At 41.2% G+C, this 21,747-nt stretch overlaps 1 protein-coding gene across 5 annotated transcripts in view; it reads left to right on the top strand.

Moving 5' to 3' along the window:
- The window catches only part of SLC25A21 (solute carrier family 25 member 21), a 500,678-nt gene that overhangs the window by 446,039 nt on the left and 32,892 nt on the right, over positions 1-21,747 (top strand). For all 5 annotated transcript variants that reach the window (XM_047736329.1, XM_047736328.1, XM_047736327.1 and 2 more), the window contains 3 exons: positions 469-535; positions 7,547-7,606; positions 10,944-11,051. In XM_047736329.1, the coding sequence (XP_047592285.1) occupies positions 469-535; positions 7,547-7,606; positions 10,944-11,051 (235 nt within the window). The remainder of the gene's footprint in view (positions 1-468; positions 536-7,546; positions 7,607-10,943; positions 11,052-21,747) is intronic.

The raw sequence follows: 21,747 nt of genomic DNA, 5'->3' as shown, positions 1-21,747 counted from the left end.
TAGAGCTTGTTAGTTCCTTCGTGTTAGTAAAGCTGGAATTAAGGATTTGTGCCCCTTGTTAGCGCAGAAAGTTCCAGTCTAGTGGGCTTAGGTATAACCCTAACCTCATTTGTTTACAAGGGAAGAAGTGCCAAACCGTGGACAGCTTGAAGCTACCTACCACACAACTGAGGGAAAAAATTCAAGATCCCTCAGAGTGAGAAAGGTCAAATTCATCCTTAAGGTACAACTCATTGTTGTGTTTAGCAACAGGGGATTCCAGTCTCCGGTGCCATTTATTCTTCTGAATTTCATAGTGCTGATAAGTATAGAATTCATAATCTCTGCACTTTAGAATTAAAACAAAGGAAGACTTCATGATTGGTGTGCTCCATTGAATACTTTAAGATTAGCTGCTTTATCCATAAACAAAGGCAGAATTACCTATTTCCTGATTCCTTTACATGAAATCTTTTATTTCTCCAATAGATTGTTTGGTTTCTACAAGGGGATTCTGCCACCAATCTTGGCTGAAACACCAAAAAGAGCAGTGAAGGTAAGCATTATATACCTTTCCACCAAGTGAAAACAGACATCCCGCAACAAACTATGGGACATTAATGTGAATTAAAGATAAAACAGTAAAAAATTGAATGTGGAAATTATAGCATGACTATTACAATTATTAGGCCAGGTCACTCTCTCAAATATTGGTTTATGGATTTTTTTTTTCCAGATAAAGGCGCTTCCTTCTGATAAGAAAATTATACAAAAAGTACGGTGGTGAATGAAATTCATGTCATTGAACCAAGCAGCCACAAAATAACTTGGTCCTTTTTCTCAAAAGCAATTCATCAGTTTTCCTTGGGAGCAAGAATTATTAAGAAGAGAGTGAGAGGACAGGAGGGAAGAGTGGTAGAAAAACCCTTTTCCCTAAATCTGTTCCATTTTGTGAACACAACAAACTAATACACTGTATTTCTTTGTATATGATTCCCATATAACACATTTATTCGGCACGCTAACTTCATTTCCTTCCCTGCCCCTCCACTCTGGGCTCCTCTGTTAAAATTCTCTATTCTGGTTTTTACAAAATTATTATTTCCACTATGCTGATTTCCATTCTTTAACCACATAACTATGGGAGTTTATGTACTGCTTGCTGGTTCAGTATCTGGAGAGGAACATGGAGATCTGGCAGGACCTCCGGGGAAGAAAGAGCTAAATCTGATCACTCTTTTCTATGTTTTTTTGGACAGAAGTCCTGATCACAGTGACTCTGGCTGGCAGTGCCCCCTCCCCTCACCACTGACTTCACCAAATATGGCTTTGTCTTTTCCATAAGAAGGATAACATACACTTAGGCCAGAAGACTTCCTTTCCAACTAATGACGTAAAGCTTTTTTCAGATATATTACTCAATTTGTATTCCCAATATTCCTGAAAGGTAAAATGGGACAATTTCTACACTTTTGCTCAGTAAATTAAGAGGTTAACTAAGTTAAAATTTGTGATAAAGAAAACTAACATGCACAGACAACCATACTTTTACATTATTTCAAATAGTAATTTAATAGAATTTAAATCAGGTCTAGAATTTAGAACACAAAGCTTTAGGGGCGCCTGGATGGCTCAGTGGGTTAAAGCCTCTGCCTTCAACTCAGGTCATGATCTCAGGGTCCTGGGATTGAGCCCCGCATCAGGCTCCCTGCTCAGCAGGGAGTCTGCTTCCCCCCCCACCCCTCTGCCTGCCTCTCTGCCTATTTGAGATCTCTGTCTGTCAAATAAATAAAATCTTAAAAAAAAAACACAAAGCTTTAAAACATACTTTCTCTATAAATTCATCCCCTTTGTTGCCATAGTTTTTGTGATTTTATATTATTACTTCAATACAAATTTCATTAGAAGGATCTGAATCGCAGTAGAGAATCTGGAAAAAGTTCACCAAAGTACACAAGAGGGCTGAATTGAATTATGAAATGGCTTCACTTGATAAAAGATTGCCCAAGTAAACAAACAGAGCAGAGTTCCTTTTCAAAAGGAAAGTCACTTTGTCTCCATGGAATAATATATTCATTTGTTCAGTGTTTTACACGGATAAATAGAGTCAATTATAATTAAAGTTTTTCCCGGAGTATTTTTCCTTAATACTACACATTGGAGACGATTTCATTTAAATTTGAAGAGGATTAAAGTTTATCAGTGTTGAACAGTCTTTTATGTAAGGGGAAAAAAAAAAGTTGAGCTTTACAAAACTGAGTTAGTCTCTACTTAAGAAAAAAAGCAATGCTCGCTGCCAGAGCAATGGTTAACAGATGAACTTTTGGGCAACTGGATATGGTGTATGTGTCCCAGACATCTTGTTTCAAGTTGATTTTACCTTAAAATTATTGAGACATATGGTAAGTGCCTTGGCTTTTTAAGTCCAACTTGAAGTTAAGTATATCTTTGCCAGATGGATAGCACTACCTTTTCTATACAATTTATGAAAATATTCATTTTATAGATATTTATCTTAGAATTTGTGAGGAAGGCGATCATCAGATTGTAACGATATCTTACGTCATAAAGTGCTTCATTGTATGGCATCAAAGTTTACTTCAGAAGAAATATTCAAAGACCATATATACATATATATATATAAATAGACACACACATACATACATATACATGAATAAATGTGAATGTGTGTGTGTGTGTGTGTGTGTGCGTGCGTGTGTGTGTATTCCTTAGTCCTGACACTTCAATTACAATCATTATTATAGTCAGACAGGCAATGTGAAGTTTTTGTGCACTTTAGCCTTCAAAATAAGATCATTAAAGTAAGACTCATCAAATGCTAGATAAATGAAACTTCCCCCTTCACAGATTAAGACAGAATTAGTATTGCAATTAGCAAAAAGAAATAAAGACCTCAGAAAGAGACCAACTGATCTTTCAGACATGGGAGACACCATGTTCCAGTTTCCAGAATCTGGTCTTGAGATTCATAGGTCCAGAAACACCATTTTTCCATGGACAGACTCTCAAGGACCATCTGATGCTAACCAGACCCACAAAAGAGTAGGAACTGTGAAGGCTATTTGTTTGTCACGATCCCTACACCTGTCATGGTGTCCACACCTACTAGATGCTCAATCAGTGTTCGATACACAGATGAAACAGAGAGAAACAGAAAGTGTATTGATTTATCACGGGAGACATTCCTATCCTATTCCCCAAAATTCCCACATCTACTGTTCAGTTTTTGGAAGACCAAGACTTCCATTTCCAGCCAAGATAGAGTAACAGACACCAGATTTACTCTCCTGCCTGAAACAGCAACAGAAATGAACAAAATATATGAAACCACAGTTTTCAGGACACTGGACATCAGACAAGGAAGGGCAGGGATGGGAAACAAGTGAGATGAGCTCTACGGTTTGCCCCCAGCTTACTGCCTGGAGAGGTTTTTCCAGACCTCAGGCACGCAGGGGAGATGTAAGCAGAGCCTGCTCTACCCCCTGGGTTGAGATGGAGCTGACAGGCTGGAGAGGGCAAGGCAGCTAGAGTTCACAAGACAGAGGTACCAGAAAAGAGAAAACTGCACAGAGAGCTCCTAAGCTCTTCACAGGGACCCCATAAATATTCAGCGGAGAACTGCCGAGTTCATATGCATGTGAAGAAACTAGCAAGGCCTGCGAAAGAGCTGTCCAGAGCACTTGGGGGAACAGTGCATGGCAAACCCACAGGGCCAGGAATAGTCCCTGCTCCCACCAGCGGAACTGGAGGGCCCCAACATGCACAGGGCATTGACAGGAGTGCGCAGAAGGGGTCTGCCTTGGTAGTGGGTAATAATTAGCCCTAGTCTTAGTGCTGCTTAGGTAGTTAAAAGCAAGACCCAAGTGGACCGGACCATTTCCATGTAATTTAACTGCATCCTGGAACAGAACACCTGGGAGGTCACGTTAGTCATCAGATTGCTGAGTGAGCATGAATGGAAGCAAAGGGGAAATGGTGGAGGACTGTGTCCCCCAGGCAAATTGTACTGACCTCCCCTGCCCAGCCACAGCCTGACACTTCTCCGGAGACCACACGGCAGCCAATTCCCCTAGGTGAGACTACCAGTTTCTAGATTCTAGTAGATAGGTTATATATGACACGATTCATTTGGGTTCCAGATTTTATATTCAGGATTCCCAAAACCTTAATTGAATATGAATGTTTTCAAAACTCTGTAGTCACATATCAGTAAGACTTTGGGGAGGCAACCTGATTACATGTTGACCCTCCCAATTTTATCCTTAGAATGTAATCTCGTATCTTATATGATAGGGTACTTATATCACATCTCTGCATTGGTCATGTTGTGGCTGAGGAACTACTGAGAAATATCATGAAAGACATGAAGGAGTAGTGTTGTATAGAGAGGAAATAAAATAACAGCTCATCTACTATAGATGAGTTCTGGGATATATAGGTCTGGGATAATGTCTTCTAAGAATATAGTTCTGGGATAATGTCTTCTAAGCGTTGAACATGAGAGATATTCAGTAAATACTTGTTGAATGAATGAATGAATGTTTTTTAGTAAATACTGGTGTCAAACTAAAGCACTGACATTTACATTATTTTACTATTACTGAAACTCCATTTTAAAAGATCTTACCTTTTCCTTCCTCGAGATAGTGTCTTCTTTATTTGAAGCACTATTTGCTTATTGGAATATATGATAATATATTTTTCATGACTTTTGAATTCAGTACCCTAATAATTCATCACTGTAGCTTATGGGGCTCCTTCCTTCCCAGGAACCTGAATCATTTATTTCCTCCTAGCCACTCACCAAAAGCTTCCAGCAACACTGCTGATGAGTACCAGTCAGCTAATGGTAGTTTGGTTTTCTCACAATTTTAGAGATGGGATAGGAAAAGCCTAGAATTGCCCCAACACAGGGACTTGGAATTCCCTGTGAGAATTGCTACAATTCTGACATTTCTAGCCCTCAAGAACACAAAACTTAACCTTCTAAAATATACCTTAAATAATGAAATTTAAGTAAGATTTTTCTGACATGCCCAACACAGATAGGACTTTCAGAAAATCTTAGTTTTCATTCTCCCTTGAGACTTCTCCCTTGAGATCCCAGTTTGGTCTAAGACCTTGGAACTATAGAAAATCAGAAATAAAAACAGAAGTCAAAACCGCATCCTCACACTGGAAGAGAACAAGGTAGTGAGGGCTTTTGTGAGGTCCATCCATCCCAGAACTTCCCTGAACCCCGTGTTTCCAAATGTAGGTCATGACCTATGAGTCATAAAATGAATTTAGTGGGTCACTAGATGTAATGGGTCATGACGAGAATTTTTTTCACGAGACAGAATAGAAACATAGTGCCTTACACATAGTGAGGGGGGAAACTGTTTTACAGCAATGTTTTGTTTCCGTTATAAATAAACATAAGGGTACACTGCATTCGTGCATGCATGCGTGAGTGCGTGTGTATGTGTGTTACATGAACACTTTTTACATTAATTGTGCTCAGAAAGGTTTGAAACCTTCTGCCTTGAGGGACTCTGGGCCTCCAAGGTCAGGGAAGGCAAGAAGACCTCAGCAGCAAGAAAACTCCAGGGCAGAGAATCCCACACTGTTAACAGTCACTGCTCAGCAGTGAGCAGGCGTATGTTGTGGTTAAGAGCATACTTAGGCTTTGCCATCAGTCCTTCCACTCACTAACTGCAGGATATGTATCTACAAAATGAGAGTCATGGTTGTACTATGATTGTACTATAACCTGATGCTTACAAGCCTGATGGTGTTGTATGGATTTAGTGCAGTCGCACAGGCAAAGAACTTAGCATATTTTCTGGACCACAGCAAGCTACCATGGAGGGATACAAGGAACTGTGGTTCTTCTATTAGTCAAAGTGAAGAAAGAGAATGAAAACTAAGATTTTCTGAAAGTCCTATCTGTGTTGGGCATGTCAGAAAAATCTTACTTAAATTTCATTATTTAAGGTATATTTTAGAAGGTTAAGTTTTGTGTTCTTGAGGGCTAGAAATGTCAGGAGCCTTGCCCATGCTTTCACAACTAAGTAGCATAACCAGGATTCAGTCCTGGGACTGCTCCTATTGAAAACCCAGCAAGAAAATTATCAAAGGATAGTGAGGACATTGACCATAAAAACGAAGAGAAAAGCTTATCTGTAGAGCCTAAGACAGTAACGCTTTTCCTTCCATGGTTAATGGTTTCACCAAAACAGTGGTAGCTGCTGGTGCTGTTTTTTTAATACCAGGAAGGTTACAGGGTTGACACCACCCACTAGAACGTTCGATCAATGAGGCAGGAGTTTCTCTTTTTTTACTTTTGCAGGAGGCATCCAATAAATATTTGTTGAATGAGTAAATGAATGAATCCCTGATCTAGAAAAGCTTATAACTGTAGTTGAGTTAAAGAAGCATGGCACAAATTTATTCCTGGGTCTCTAAAAGAATCGAAATCTATCTGGTGATAGAATGACTTTGGGGTTGCCCAAAGACTCACAGAGCCGTGTCTACCTAGAACTACTTCTTTCTAACAACAGAGTATTATTTGATCCCCATATCTGCTTTTTTTCTTCCCATCCTATTGGGTTATAAAATAATAGAATAGAAGACATTCGAGACCATAAATTACCTATGCCTTTTCTGGGGTCTTAAAAATCGGGCCCTCGCAGGACCTAAGAATGTGCCTTATCAGCACTATTAGCAGCTTCTACTAACAGAGCTCCCAAGGAGCTAAACATCATGATCAAGCAGAGTTGTTTCCCAAAATACAGCGTACAGAAAGAGAGGAGAGAAATGTAGTGTGGGGCTCATTACATGACATCTGACGAGATTTGCCTTCATAGAAATTTATTTGCAGAGAAAATTATATGAAATGTTACTTCATGAAAGGAACCTACAAAATCTCCCTCATCAGATATTAAAGGAAGGAGCAAACGACTCTCTTCATGAAGGGAGAAAGGTTGAAGACACTCTTGCTTTTAAATCAGGGCGGACTGGATGACCTCACTGGGTCCTTCTCTGTGTTACCATGGCGCCTTCATCATCAGTGAGTGTTCGGAAACCGTGAAACAATAGAGATACATAAGAAAGAGCATATGCGCATGTTCAAGATGAGAACAGAGTGTGGGTTAGAAAACTGGGCATTCACTGGGAAAGCTGTTCACAGAGAAAACATAGGAGACCAGAGATTTTGGGTCTCTCTGCCTATAATTTTGAATCACTGCCATAAAAAAGAAGTCTATTGATGTCTGGGGAAACTGAAAATGGTCATGGTAAATGGAAGCTGTATGGTTCATTTACAGCCATAAAGGATTCCTTCCATCAGCTCTTCTGTAGGCTATTATAGTTGCATTGGAAAATGCGAATGTTGAAGTAGGGTCCGCCAGCAGCTACCCGAGACCAGATTCAAAACTGTGCCCAATGGTTTATCATCTTTCTAAAATGCTGGTTAATATCATGATTTACTAAAGACATTTGACTGAATTAAAGGGCTTGTTGCAGGAAATGGTTATAAATCTCTGGGTTTGGTTTTGTTTCACAGTTTTTCACCTTTGAGCAGTACAAGAAATTGCTAGGATACGTGTCACTGTCGCCAGCATTGGTAAGTGAGAGTATTTATTATACTTAAGTGTGTGAGTTATTTCATAAAGCGAAATCTGGAAACAAAACCCCTTTTGATTCCCCAAGCTCAACTACGCAAATATGAATTCGAGTTATTCAATGTTCAGCTACTTGTTGAAAGCCATCTTCCTAATAACTCACAATTTGGCTATTTTATAGCTCCCAGTAATGAATTTATGATAACAGTGATATGTGTGGAAAGACCCATATGAGATATGGTCAAGAATATAAAATAAAGAGTACATTTGTCAAAGATTCTGTGAAAGCCAAAACGTGCATATGTTTACATACTACATATCTGTTTATGCAACAGTCAGTCTGCCTAAGAAATTTCCTAACAGGTCACTCTTCCAGCTTTTGCTCAAGCTGTAGGAGATGCGGGACTTCAGGTCACCCTGTAGGCAGCTGCAGACTGAAGGACCTGTAGTTGTTGAGGAGAACAGTGATGCTACGATGCCACATCTCAGCTGTTCCATGGAAATCACATGGTGACGCGGACATCTCTCAATTGCCTCTCCTCTCCTCCTTGGTGACCTTGCTGCTTCACAACTGCAAATTAGAGTGACCAGATGGGTTCTACAAGGATGTGTGCAGCAAGAGCCCAAGGGAGAGAAAGTGCACTGATTCCTCCCTCCAAACCTGAAAAACAAAATGAAGCAAAACTACCGATACATTGACCCTCCAATTGACAGGGGGGTCCCCAGCCCCCCGAAAAGTCTTCTGGTGTACCTGCTGCGGTGGGCCTCAAAACTCATGTTCTGAGCTTCGGCTCTTCCTGTTACTTAACTTGTAAAGGTTCACTTCAAAATACTTACTCTGCCCAATAGACTGTCCAAGAAAAAATAGCTGTTAATTCTTAAACGGTACCTGCCCCTTCTCTAGGAAGGATCCTCTAAGAAACTTCTTGCCCAGCCTCCTGCCTGAACAAGGTACTGTGAAATAACCTTGTATGGTAGAAGTGGCAGCCTGAGTCCTAATATTAGCTCAGATTTTTTTTTTTTTTAATGCTTCGCTGTCTTCTCTTAATGTCATTCTCAACTTTGGAAACATTTTGGTAAAGAGAGGATTAAAAACTTCCTAGCAAAAGACAATAAAATATGGTCTCCAGAGGGCCAGCTGGCGGTTCCTGTGTCGAGCATTGGTACCATGTGAGAGGCTGCAGTCGCTTGGACTCCTGAGAATTAAAACAGAAAAGCGTTTGGCCACTCCAGCTACTCTAACTGAATGCTTGCAAACTGTAGAGTGTTCTCTTTCCTTGAACTCATTTATTCCAGTGTCTTTTTGACACGGCTAGACACTTAAACAGCCCTTAAATGTCCCCCTGCGCTCGCACATGAAAAGCCTAGGAGGCTGGGAACCCAACTGTTCCCGCTGGTCTCTGGAATCATCTAAGTAACGTGATCTGCTGATAGCTGATCAGTTCTTTTGACAAGGGACTGCTGAACACTAGTTCTGACAGCAAATGTAGCTCAGTTTTATAGAAGAACAAAAAAGTGAATTACTTGGAAGATTGCATATAGTAAGTAATAAAAACCTGAACATCTGGATTTTAGCTTTCCCAGTCAGAAGAGTTTGGGACTAGTATTTGTGTGTGTGTGTGTGTGTGGGTGTGTGTGTACACTCATGTACACACACATGTTTTGGCTTCCATGATAGAAGTCTGAGATAAATGAATAAAATATTTGGTATGTTACCCTATGCAAATGTGTTTAAATCATAATGAAGGGGCATGAAAGGAAAACATGACTAATTATTCCCTCTCCTTGAATCTGTATATTATCCCATTCTTCCTCTGCATTTTTATGTGCAACAGGAACAATGGTTTTTGTAAAGCACTTTACTAAGGGCTTCACACATTGTTTTGATCCTCCTATGAGGTAGGGGGGTTAGATAACATTGGCTCCATTTTACAGATGAGAAAACTGTGGCTTATAAAATGTTCTGTGATTTAGACACTGAGCTGCAGCTCACACTTGTGGTGCCTTTGTGTGAATTAGGCAAAGTTGTCCTTTCTTCTGGCAAATGCCTCTCCAGGGCTCCAGCTTGGCAAGTGGGGTGCAGGCTGGATCTCAGCTTAAACACAACAATTAAAATACACACACACACACCTTGTTCTGTGCTCAAACTAATGCACATGGCAGCCTTAGTCACACAGCCAAGAAGGGGCAGAACTGGAACCCAGACCTCCCTCTAGTTCCTCCCTTGTTCCCCCTTGCCTTTTCTTCCAAAGTTAGGGAATATTCATTTCTCTTTTCTCTTTTTGTGTTCTACTTTGAAGAAATTAGAGACTCCTAGCAAGAGTTCTCTGTTCTTTGTTCTTCATTGGCTTTTTTCTTCTTTTGGTTGTATATAGCGTTCCTCTTCTCCTGGAATTAGAGCTTCAACACTAAAGAATTACTGTTTTCCAGCATCTGGTTTGAAGATTTGAGGCTTTGTTTCATTTTGTTTTTCTGGTGTGTGTGTGTGTGTGTGTATGTGTGTGTGTGTATTTTAATTGTTGTGGTTATTTTTGATACACATCTTCTGAAAAAGTCTTAAACATTCTACTTTGAGGAGAAGTCAAGAAAGCTGTAGTTCCTTATTGCAGAAACTCTTAACTCAGAGCAAATAAGAACTTCACATCATTGTTTGAGAAATGTTGTAGATTTTAGCTGAGCCTTTCAGAACAACCTCGCCATTTCTGATTTCAACTTTTATTCCTCATTTTCTGCGTCCAGAAGAATAGGGCAGTTACTGGGAGTTTTTTGTAATTTTTTTTTTTAAATAAGGAAAGGATGAATAAAAATTCTTTTGGTTTGCCAATTGTCTAGAATAGTGACTCTAACAACCGGGCTATACATTTAAATGTTTTCAGCTGCACTGTTTGGTTACCTGAAATTTAGTTATAAACTTTTTATTTTTGGTTCTGCTACTTGAAGTTTTTGAGATGCTCAGTAATGATTTAAGTAGATGTTTTAAAAAAGAAGCTCTCCTTTTACAAGTCAAACTCTCTTAATTGTTACATGTGCAGATGTTTTAGTATCCACCTTAAATCACTAAAACAACCTTTCTTTTCATTAAAGGAAAAAGTCACTGTTGATGGGGCTTTGACATTTTATTTTGAATTGTTAGGATGTGGTTTGTGGCTTCTGTAATTTCTTATTCATGAATTGTCAGCATCCAATCAAGAACTAAAGCTGTTTAGTAATGGTATATGGTGCATTTTTGTGCATTTCTCCATTCTCCCCATAACATTCAGCTGCAGAGTATAATGAGTAAGATGTTTAACCCAGTGCACATAACTTGTTTTAAAGTATTGATTGATTTAACTTTTCTAGACGTTTGCCATTGCTGGATTAGGATCTGGACTAACAGAAGCTATCGTGGTTAACCCTTTTGAGGTAGTAAAAGTTGGCTTGCAAGCGAATCGGAACAAATTTACGGAGGTAATCATTTGATGTTTTCCTATTGGTGAGGGAATGTAAAAAATTATTTTTAGGGGCGCCTGGGTGGCTCAGTGGGTTAAAGCCTCTGCCTTCAGCTCAGGTCATGATCCCAGGGTCCTGGGATCGAGCCCCACATCGGGCTCTCTGCTCAGCAGGGAGCCTGCTTCCTCCTCTCTCTGACTGTCTCTCTGCCTGCTTGTGATCTCTGTCTGTCAAATAAATAAATAAAATCTTAAAAAAAATTATTTTTAATATATGTACGTGCTATATATATAATTATGAACCCAGCTCTTAGTCACTTGTTAAAACCATAGCAAATTATTCTTTTTTTTATATAGCAAATTATTCTTAAGGAAGTAGCATAAGAAAAAAGTCAAATTTCTTCCACAAGGGAAGTGTGAACAAAAATGTTCTAAAGTCCAACGGACAAATGCATGTTTACAAGTTTTTACTTTACATTTGGAATGTAATCTATAATGACTTATTTGGAAATGTTTCCCCTACTTTTAACAAAACTTCTACTTCACATTACGCTTCTACTTCACATTACGCTAGAAGAGACTGAAGCAAAAACCACAGAGGTGATAATATTGTGCTTTTTAAAAAAAAATTATGAAGTCATTTTTTTTAATTGCCTTACTCCTTTCTCCACTCCACCACTGCCCTCCCCCAAAGAGTCTGATCATCTGTCAAGCTTGTCTTTTGGTTTAACCTGAATGAAGCAAGTTACTAAACCTGGGTAGACTTCACCACTCGGGCAATGATGGGTCCTGACATTTAATCAGTGGTACACGGTGTTCCATGAAGACAGCTGCCCTTGGCGTGTGCTGCCTTCACTTCCTCCCAGTTGCCTAATAATTCCTTTGAAACCACCAAGTCCAACGGTTCTTCTTTTATTCTTTTGGGTGCCAAGCACCAGGTGGGGAGAAAATAAGGAGACTGGCGTTCCAGGTCCTTCCTTCCTTAGCATTTTAAGTTAATTCCCCAACTGGGTAGCATGTGGTATAAATTGCTTTGGAGTATCTGCTGACCTAAAGTTCTCTGTAGAATAGTTCCCCTGCCTACTACTTAAGCAGCTGCTAATGGGTGGAGACCCCCCTCGCTCCCACCCCACTTCCTGCCTGCTGGTACTGCTTGAGAGCTCCCTGGCAGCTTCTCGAGCAGGGGTGTGGGAAAGGAGAAGGGCCCAACTCACCTGAGGCTGCCAGGACCCAAGGAGCACAGGTTGGGCTGCTAGAGCAGATGGTATCCGCTCAGATGAAGTCAATCCTAATTAAGGGAAAATTTTTTTTTCCAAGTTTCAAAAGGTTGCCTTAATTGCAGTGATATTCGGCACGTGGGTAAAGATTGAACATCCTTGCATGGCCCTAGACTTTGTTTTGTTTCCTATTTCCTTGAATGAAGGAAAAAGGTGGTGAGGAATAGGAAGAAAAGAGAAGAAGCACTTCTTGAATGCCCTGCTGAAATGGAGCAGCTCCCATGAAATCTGTTCAAGGAAATTTTGATTTATTAGACTGGGAGAGTTACCAATTAGAAGAAAATTGTGGAGCTCCTCCTCTTCCGTGGCCTCCTCTTTATCATGGTGAAGCTGGTCAGGGCAGTAAAGAGGGGACAATGAAAAATAGGTATTCAGCGGTGGTCCTTTATCAAGGCAGCACGTAACCTGAGGGACACGACTGGGACAGAGCACCACGAGAGCACCCGTGGGAATGAGAATAGTGAGTTATCATGACACCCCTGCTCACGCCTAATGTTCTTTGTCTCTCCTCTGCCCTCAAGGAGCTTCCCCATTGAGGCCAAGTAAGAGCTGTTAATGGGTTGCCTGTGTTAAGGCCTGTCTAGAACACGGGAAACACCCTAGCCAGCCTAACCCCAGACTGCCGTGTGTGCGCGTGGTCCCCATTCACTGACAGGAGTGCGCTGTGTGTCAACTGCGTGCGTATATGCAGGCAGGCAGTTTTTAAGTGGGGGGAGAACAGGAGCTTGTCTGGGGTTATTTCCTTTGCAGAATCCACTGAACTGGACTCATTTTTAGGTATTTAGATAAAACAAAAATGTTCAGTACATTACAACCTTCAACGAGTCAGACGTGATCACACACGTCAGCATTTATTTCCGACAACGATCAAGATTCAGTTGCTGAACTGAGGTGGTGCTTAATAGGCAGTACTGATCAAGGGAAAAGGTGTTAGTGGTACATAGTCACCCAACATAAAGTAACGGAACTGTGCTTTCTGAAGGAAAAAAAAAAAAAAAAAAACTGAAAGGAACCGATGACATGATGAGAATAGCAAATTTGGATCTAGTTCTTGAAAAATAACTGGTAGTCATTTTTGGCAATTGTAGCTATTTCCTATTTCTTTTGTCTAGGACCCACTAACTCCAATGCCTTCCTCCACTGACTAGCACTTTCTTTTATCCAAAAAGGAGGCACCTTTTTGTTAATCTGTGCCTGGGTTGGAATAATCTGTTAGGTGTGCTCGCTTCAACATTTGGATGGCCAAGAATAATGATTACTTTTCTTCACTCTGAGGCCTTGTCAGCTTGTCAAGAAGTGTATGCGTTGGAGGTGGTGGATGGGGTGGGGAAGAGGAGAAGAAAGGAAAGAAGAAAGGAATTAATACAATGATCAATGCATTTAAAGGTTATACATTTAAAAAAAGTTCGAGTCCAGGTTTAAAAGTAGTGCATATTTATGTTAAAAAGCACAAAAAATACTTACTTTATATAAATAAGTGTGTAAACATAATTAAAAATGGTCTAGACTCCAGAGCAATACCGATATAATGGCTAATACCATTATAATGTAAGCTACATTTTATAGTACCATATTTAAAAAGGCAAAAAGAAACATGAAATTAATTTAATACTGTATTTCATTTATTTTTAATTCTTTAACCAATACATCCCAAATATGGTCATTTCAACATGTAGTTAATATAGAAGTTAAATGAGATATTTTATACTCTTACAGATTTGGTCTTTAAATCTCGTGTGTATTTTATGCTTACAAGCACACTTCAGTTTGAACCAGGCCATTTCAAGCGCTCAATAACCACGTATGGATTGTGATTTCCTTATTGGCCTGTGCAGGTCTGTCATGCAGAGGTATGCATAGAAACTTCTAAATCGTGATTGCCTCTGAAAAGGAGACTAGAATAGGGGGCGTGGAAGGTAAGCGTTTAAGGGAAGGGTTTTGTGTAGTTAAATGTTTAACATGAGAATGTATTCAGCATTACCTATGAATATTTACTTTAAAAAGCACTTTCATCGTAGAAAATTCAGGAAATACAAAACAATATAAAGAAGAGTATGTAATCCAAAAGAAACATTCTATGGCTTTGCCAGGATCAAGCCTCCCTTTAAGGAGAGGGTTCTCAGCTGATTTGGGTAGAAATGACTTGCTGGCCCTTTTTTTTTTTAAGATTTTATTTATTTATTTGACAGAGATCACGAGTAGGCAGAGAGGCAGAGCGGGGGGAAGCAGGCTCCCCGCCGAGCAGAGAGCCGGATGCGGGGCTCGATTCCAGGACCCCGAGATCAGGGCCCGAGCCGAAGGCAGAGGCTCAACCCACTGAGCCATCCAGGTGCCCCTTGCTGGCCCATCTTAAGGCTCAATGTTGCACAATTCAGTTTCCATTACTTCTTTTATAATAGCAGAAACCTGTGTTTTTTTCCTGCTCTATGATTTGTTAAAAAAAAAAAAGTTTAAACCTTACATGCAGGCTATCAAAGAATGTATATAAACAGAGCTGTCTGAACAGGAAGGCCACTGGTGAACTGGCCCAGGGCTGGAGAGAGAGAAACCTATCATGCTCTTTACCATTTCTTTACATGGCCTTGAACAAGTTTCGTGCAGTTCCCTTGGTGATGAAACGATGGCTGTCAGTCCAGCTATCTTACAGCGAGGCATTTTTTTTTCTTTTAAAGATTTTATTTATTACTTATTTGACAGAGATTACAAGTAGGCAGAGAGGCAGGCCGAGAGAGAAGGAGGGAAGCAGGCTCCCCGCCGAGCAGAGAGCCCGATGCGGGGCTCGATTCCAGGACCCCGAGATCAGGGCCCGAGCCGAAGGCAGAGGCTCAACCCACTGAGCCACCCAGGTGCCCCACAGCAAGGCATTTGTATAAAGTGGCCAGTAGCACAAGCTCCAGAGGCCCATCTCTGTCAGACTATGTGGCAAGTTCATGTTTCCCACTCTGACCATAGTTCTTTCCTATTTTGTTAGAGAAAACTAATAGTAATAGGGTTGAGATGTGCATGCAAAGCTGTCAGTGCAGCCTATCATGTAGTGATGGTTTAATGTGTCAGTAGTTGTTGTTACACATTTTTATGAGAATTTAAATATAATATATGCAAAGATCTTAACATAGAACCTGGTACATGGTAGGAAGTCAACCAGTGGTAACTATTTCAAGATGCAAGTTGATATTACAAATGCTTAAAGTTACCTAAAGACCTTTATCTTGAGCTAGTACCCCCATTAATATTGAGCGGCCACAGCTGATGCCAGCCGTGGGCACGTGGACAGCTTACTGAGCGTGGTCAGTTTCTCCCTCAGTCCCCGCTAGGCAGTGCTCAGGTGCCAGTAGGATCCATTCAGCCAGAATACTTTATCAAGGCTTAAGGGCTGGCAGCCTAATTACAGCGCCTATGGACATTAAACTCGGATGCAGGTCTGCTGTCATGAACAGAAGTAGCTGGATCTCTGTCGGTTGTAAATAGCCAGCAGATAGCAGCAGAAGCCAGAGAGAGAGAGAGACACACACACACACACACACACTCTCTCTCTCTCTCTCTCCTCTCTCCTCTCTCTCTCTCTCTCTCTCTCCTCTCTCTCTCTCTCTCTCTCTGGAAGCCACTTTCGAAAAATTCCCACTATCGAGATATGCTTCCTCTGGAATAGTTGTACAAAATTCATGTGTATTTTTGTTTTGAGGGGAGTGGGAGAGAAAGAATCTTAGGCTCCACGCCCAGCACTGAGCCCAACACGGGCATCCATCTCAAGACACTGCAGTCATGACCTGAAGCCGAAATCACGAGTCGGACGCTTTACTGACTGAGCCACCCACATGCCCCAAACATGTATTCCTCATCAAGCCCGCTTAATCACTTCACCTGGAGGTTGTGAACGAAACTCATTTCCAGCCTTTTCAGTTAATTATAGCTACCAGTTGTGGGGGAGCACTGAATGGATGGGCTGCGGGCAGAATTGCCACCTTTAAGAAAGCAGAGCAGTTTCCTCCGCGGCTGGTTCTGCAGCAAGATCACTGTGGTTGTTTCCGCCAGTAGCGTATGTTTCCAAGCATCCGGTCTACTCTTCAGCCCTTCTACCCTAACGCCTTAGAGACGAACCATTCCGGAGTCCTAAAGGGAAATGTGGATTTTCCTATTTCCCCAGCCAGAGGAGGCGAGTCAACATGGTCCTTTAAAGATGAACATCTCCCAGAAAGTGGCTGCAGCTGAGAGAAGCTCTGCAAGTGGAGACCATCAGCCTAGGGCAACCGTAGTCGACATAAGTTTTAATAATCCATTTAACGCGGGGCACCTGGGAGGCTCGGTTAAGTGTCTGACTCTTGATTTTTTGGCTCAGGTCGTGATCTTGGGTCCTGGGATTGAGCCCCAAGTTGGGCTCCGTCCAGGCAGAGAGTCTGCCTCAGGATTCTCGATTTTCCTCTGCTCCCCCCCACATCCACTCATGAGGTTGTACGTTCACTCGTACTCTCTCTGAAATAAAGAAATAAATCTTTAGAAAAATATACACGTAATGTCTTGTAGGCAACGATAGGGTGGGAAAGATGAAGTGTGGGGACTGCTGCAGTCTCAGGGAACACAGAGCAAAGTCTCGAAGGAGGTTGTGGGAAGTAGGCAGATATCCCCCTTGGTCCTATGGGGAGGGCATGGCTGGCAAAGGACCAGAATGGGGTCCTCTGAAGAATGGGTTCCTGAACAGGGGCCCCTCTGGCTGGGGTCCAGGAGCAGGACTGGCTGAGAGCAGAGGCTGTGTCTGTGATATTCTTGGAGCCCCAAGTGCAATTCCCACGAGGATTTCCAGGAATGGCAGGTGACTCTCTGGCTTGGGCTGCCTGGGTTCTCCCCTCTGTGGCCCAGGCTTGATTCTCTCGCCAGTCAGAAGTCTGTTAGCCATAAAATATGCCTTCCCACTCAGTGTAGCCATAAACTCTTCTAAAAATACAAAGAAACTGTGGTTCATTTGGTTCCTGATACTTCCCTCATCTCCTTGCAGCTTCTGTGTAAAGTATTTCAATAGGTGCGCTTGTCTTGCCTCCACTTTTTAAATTACCACCATATCAGTCAAAGACTATAATCCCTGCCACACTTCCTCCAATTCCAATACCAGAATCTTGGCCAGCATCTTAAAATTCACAGTGAATAAAGAAAACCGGTCTCTAATTTAAATATGCTTGACCTTCTGTGGGGAGCAAAGTAATCACAGCTTTGTCATGCTCTGGTTTGGTTCAGTGGGTGTAAAAACATGTTCAAATAAAATCGGGATAGACCCAAATTTCCCCCCGTCCTTCAAACTTAAACCGAGCAAAGTGTTGTTCTGGTTTGTAGTCTTTTTGGCTTAGGGCTAGGCTTGCCCGAGGATTTTTCTACTGGAGATGGTTTGCATATCCAGTCTCGCCAAAAGTGTGACTTTATAGCTTGTTGTCCTTATAGGACCTTTCTCCCCTCCAACTGGGTGCATCGTTTTTAAGCTATAGATTTATAAGACCTAGAAGTCCCCTATCAATTGTGCTAAGCCAAGTGGTGCTTGGCTGGCATGCTGTCTGCAAGCCTGGAAAATGTGAATTTCTCCCCAGGAGCAAAATCTTGGATGAATTGTTTCCCAGTTTTTCTCTCCACTTTGAAATGCACTTCAAAGTTATTATTTGGCTAACGGGTTATGTTTTCCTTCCCTTGAGGTCTATAGGATTTGCCTCTGATGTGTGGATGGGGGACAGGTTTTCCTTCTACTCATTTTTATCTACATTACATATGAACATAATCATTCTCACCCCCAAACATGAAACTAAGGCTTAAGTGAATTGCAAAAGCCTGTTTCCCCTCTACTTAGTCTTTAAAGATGCTCAACCCAAGAAAGGAATAATTAGTCTTCTACCTTTATAATTGTAATTTTAAGGTTCAGTGAACAGATAGCGCATGTGTCACTGATAGTAGAATCTTTAAAGATAGGGTTTTTTTGTTTTCTTGTTTTTAAATTAGTTCAGGGTTTGATTCTGGTTTTATATAAACACCACTAGATATAATTCCAAACACTTTCTTCTGGCAGTTCAGTAATCTAGTAGAGATCAGTTAGATCATTTAGGAGTTCACAAAGCTTAGTGATTGTTTTCTCCACAGGCAATCGACAAGTGTTTATACTTAGTTGTAGTACCTGGAGTCAACATAAAGTAAATAGAAGGACTGCATTTTGTGATTATCTCTTTAAAGAAAGAGGGAAGTTGAGTTAGAGTGTGAGCGTGTAGCTCTGTTTACAGATAGTGTGAGAAGCCAGCTTCAAGGGCATGTCAACATTTGTGATGATGTACTGAGTTAAGTTCAAATTTTTCCTGCATTACCATGTGAAACATTGCCTGGAAACTCTTAAGTATCTAAATTATTTCTTTCCAGTCTATGATTCTTGTGGGCAGAAAAGTGAATTATGTATATGAATCCATTCCTATAGTTATCTTTCAACAATACCTAAGGCAGCAGCCAAGTTGTCTCTCTATTATCTTTTACAGAAAATAGACTTCAGTCTTCCATTCAGCTGTGCCAGGAACGCTAGAGTTTTGCTTTCAGAACTGAGACTTTGAAGTAATGATAATAGCTACCATTTACAGAACATCTACTATATGCCAGATACTGTGTAAGATGCCTTACATGGTTTTGCCTCTATTTGATTTTTTTCAATTTATATAGTTTTTCAAATTGTAGAAGTATTACATTGGTTTGTCTTCCCCTACAAATCAAGTAATACAGAGCTATATAAAGAAAAACCAGTTGGGGTGCCTGCATGGCTCAGTGGGTTAAGCCTCTGCCTTCAGCTCAGGTCTTGATCTCAGGGTCCTGGGATGGAACCCCACATCAGGCTCTCTGCTCAGTGGGGAGCCTGCTTCCCCCCGCCCCGCCCCCAGGCCCCTGCCTGCCTCTCTGCCTACTTGTGATCTCTGTTTGTCAAATAAGTAAATAAAATCTTTAAAAAAAAAAAAAAAAAAAGAAAAAGAAAAACCAGTCAGTGATTTCCACCAACACTACCCCCTGATCCCAGGGCTTCTGTAACTGCCTGTGCTTCCTTCCACTTTTCCAATGCCCACACATACTTGGTATTTCAAATTCCCCCACTATCCCTATAAGGTGGATGGCTTTCTCTTGGTGTTATAGATAGGGGAAAATAAGGCCTAATGAAATAAGCAGCTCTTAGGAACCCAACGTTAACATAGAGTTCTGTTTCTAAGCAACCACACTGCTTTTATTGGGATCAAGAAATGTGGGTGATCATGACCCTGAAGGGAAAGTCAGAAGTATTTCTGGAACCAGGAAAAAGCAAAGACTCCTTCCGTGGTCCCACTTTTTTCTGAGCAGTCCCCACAGTGTGGTCCCCTTCCCTCTTGCTCTGACAGCGGTGGCAGGGGCAAGGCACGGCGGCAGCATCTCTTCACCTAGGTGTTCCTCCGGGGACCATTAGCAAGCGGCAACTTGGTGTCTAAGGAGGTTTGTGGCACAGCATCTGGGAAAGTTTGTTTATGGCAAATTACTATCTACTCACAGATTGTTTAAAAAATAGACCCATTCATCAAACAAAACTCCAGATAGAACCTAATTGTATCTGGCGTGACTTTTTGTCCATAATCTTGCCCTATTAAAATAAGCTATAATGATGACTTAGCGAAATATCTCAGCAAAAGCGAAGTTTAAGTGTGGGATTTTGAGCCCAATTCCTCTTCTTTCACTTACAGCTTGTTCTCAAATAAAAGGAAGGGATTATTTTTTCCTTTTTGTCCCCCCAAATTTATGAAAATGCTTTAAGACTTTATTTGAGTAATGAAAAACATAAGTGATCATCTATCTCCTGAGGAATCAAGGTATTTTCCTGCCTAAATGCAGCAACTGGATCTCCTCTTTTTGAACAAAGCAGTGTTTTTCCAGACATGGACACTCACTCCATTGTGTGAAGGTCTCATCCGGTTTGCGTTCCAGCTGTGTGACGAAATTCAATGTAACCCCCTGTTTCATTGGCTCTAAAATACAACAGAATTCACCTTGTCCTGGGAAGCAAGTAAAGGAACGCATGCGGAGCGTGCCGCCTTTTGACATGGTGTGCCTAGAGCTCTTCTCTGGCTTCAGGGTTGGAGGAAATTTGTGGATACACACTCCATATCTCTACCCATTGGCTGCACTCTGACAGCTATTCACTCAGAGAACAATGCCTGCTGCCTGCACCTCAGTCTGTGATCTCACAAGCTGATCAGAGCCAGCTATGGTCAGTAGTTGGATGGAAGACCTCCAGGCAAAATAGCTCAGGCTGCCATAAGTCCTAGCTGTGATTTGTTGGTAATCCTGGACTCTCCGTGAGTAAGGAAATCAGTGCCCTAGAGTGGTACAAAGAATCTTATTAATCAAGCCTCTTAAGGATGTTTAAAACAGAATTTGAGTCCATATTTCATAACTATCATGGAATATTCTCAGGGGGGCCTAAAAATCATTGGCCTACCTCCTCGAATAAAAACACAAGCAAATGTATTTAAATTTCTAGAATAGGAGCAAAGTCCTGCACGAGACATTTACACAGCACGCGGCACCTCGGAGGCACACAACGGGTCTTCATTGAAGAAACGAACACATGAGAGAACAGAGTTCCCAGAATTAGCAGTTGGCAATAGCTAAAATGAAGCCTAAAGACTCTGAGTTACGTCAAGTGGAAATACTCTGGCAGGTATTAGTGCACGGAGGATTTCAATAAACCAGTGTGGAGAACAGTGTGATATCACAGTCTTAGCCACATTCCAATCTACTTATGCTCCCCTGCTTGCATTCTGGTGCAGTCAACAAGGAGTACATCTAGGAAAGTCAGAATGCCATTTGTCTCGCAACTGGTAACTAAATATGAAAATTGCAGTGACTCTAAATGTTGGAAGGAAACTGAACTGGTAGGTGACCCGCCGGGCTGGATAGTATTGGAATCACTTGGCTGATGATGCTGGTCAGTCACCATTTTTGTTTTGAAATGGAAGCCCAGTAATCAAATAAGTTTAGTAAAATTCCTTGTGTTTACAGAGATCTAGTCAAAATGATTCTGTATTTTCCTATTTAAGCATCCCAGTGGAAATCATGTTTTGCCTTTCTAATTAAATATTTGCTTACATGTGTGTGACACGATGTTGCACACTTCTACTCTTCATGGAGAGTTAGAAAACTCTGGTTATGCTCTATCGCAAGGCCCCAAGAAGAATATATTGGAGTTAAGATGCATCTGTTACCTGTATCTGCTGGATGATCCAACTCTGAAGCTCTTACCACAAATGCAGAACAAGACTGAGCCCACAGAATGAGAACCACACTGGATTAGATGCAGAATTCTGGGTAAGCTATTTACCAGCATTTTTACTTTGGGCCTGCTATTTAACAATCCTTGTTTTCTCACCTGCAAAATAAGGGAAATAGACCCACTGGACACCCTACAAATTG

Source organism: Lutra lutra, chromosome 7 (genome assembly GCF_902655055.1).
Source record: "Lutra lutra chromosome 7, mLutLut1.2, whole genome shotgun sequence".
NCBI classification, from domain to species: Eukaryota; Metazoa; Chordata; class Mammalia; order Carnivora; family Mustelidae; genus Lutra; species Lutra lutra.
This window is presented reverse-complemented; position numbering and strand designations above follow the sequence as displayed.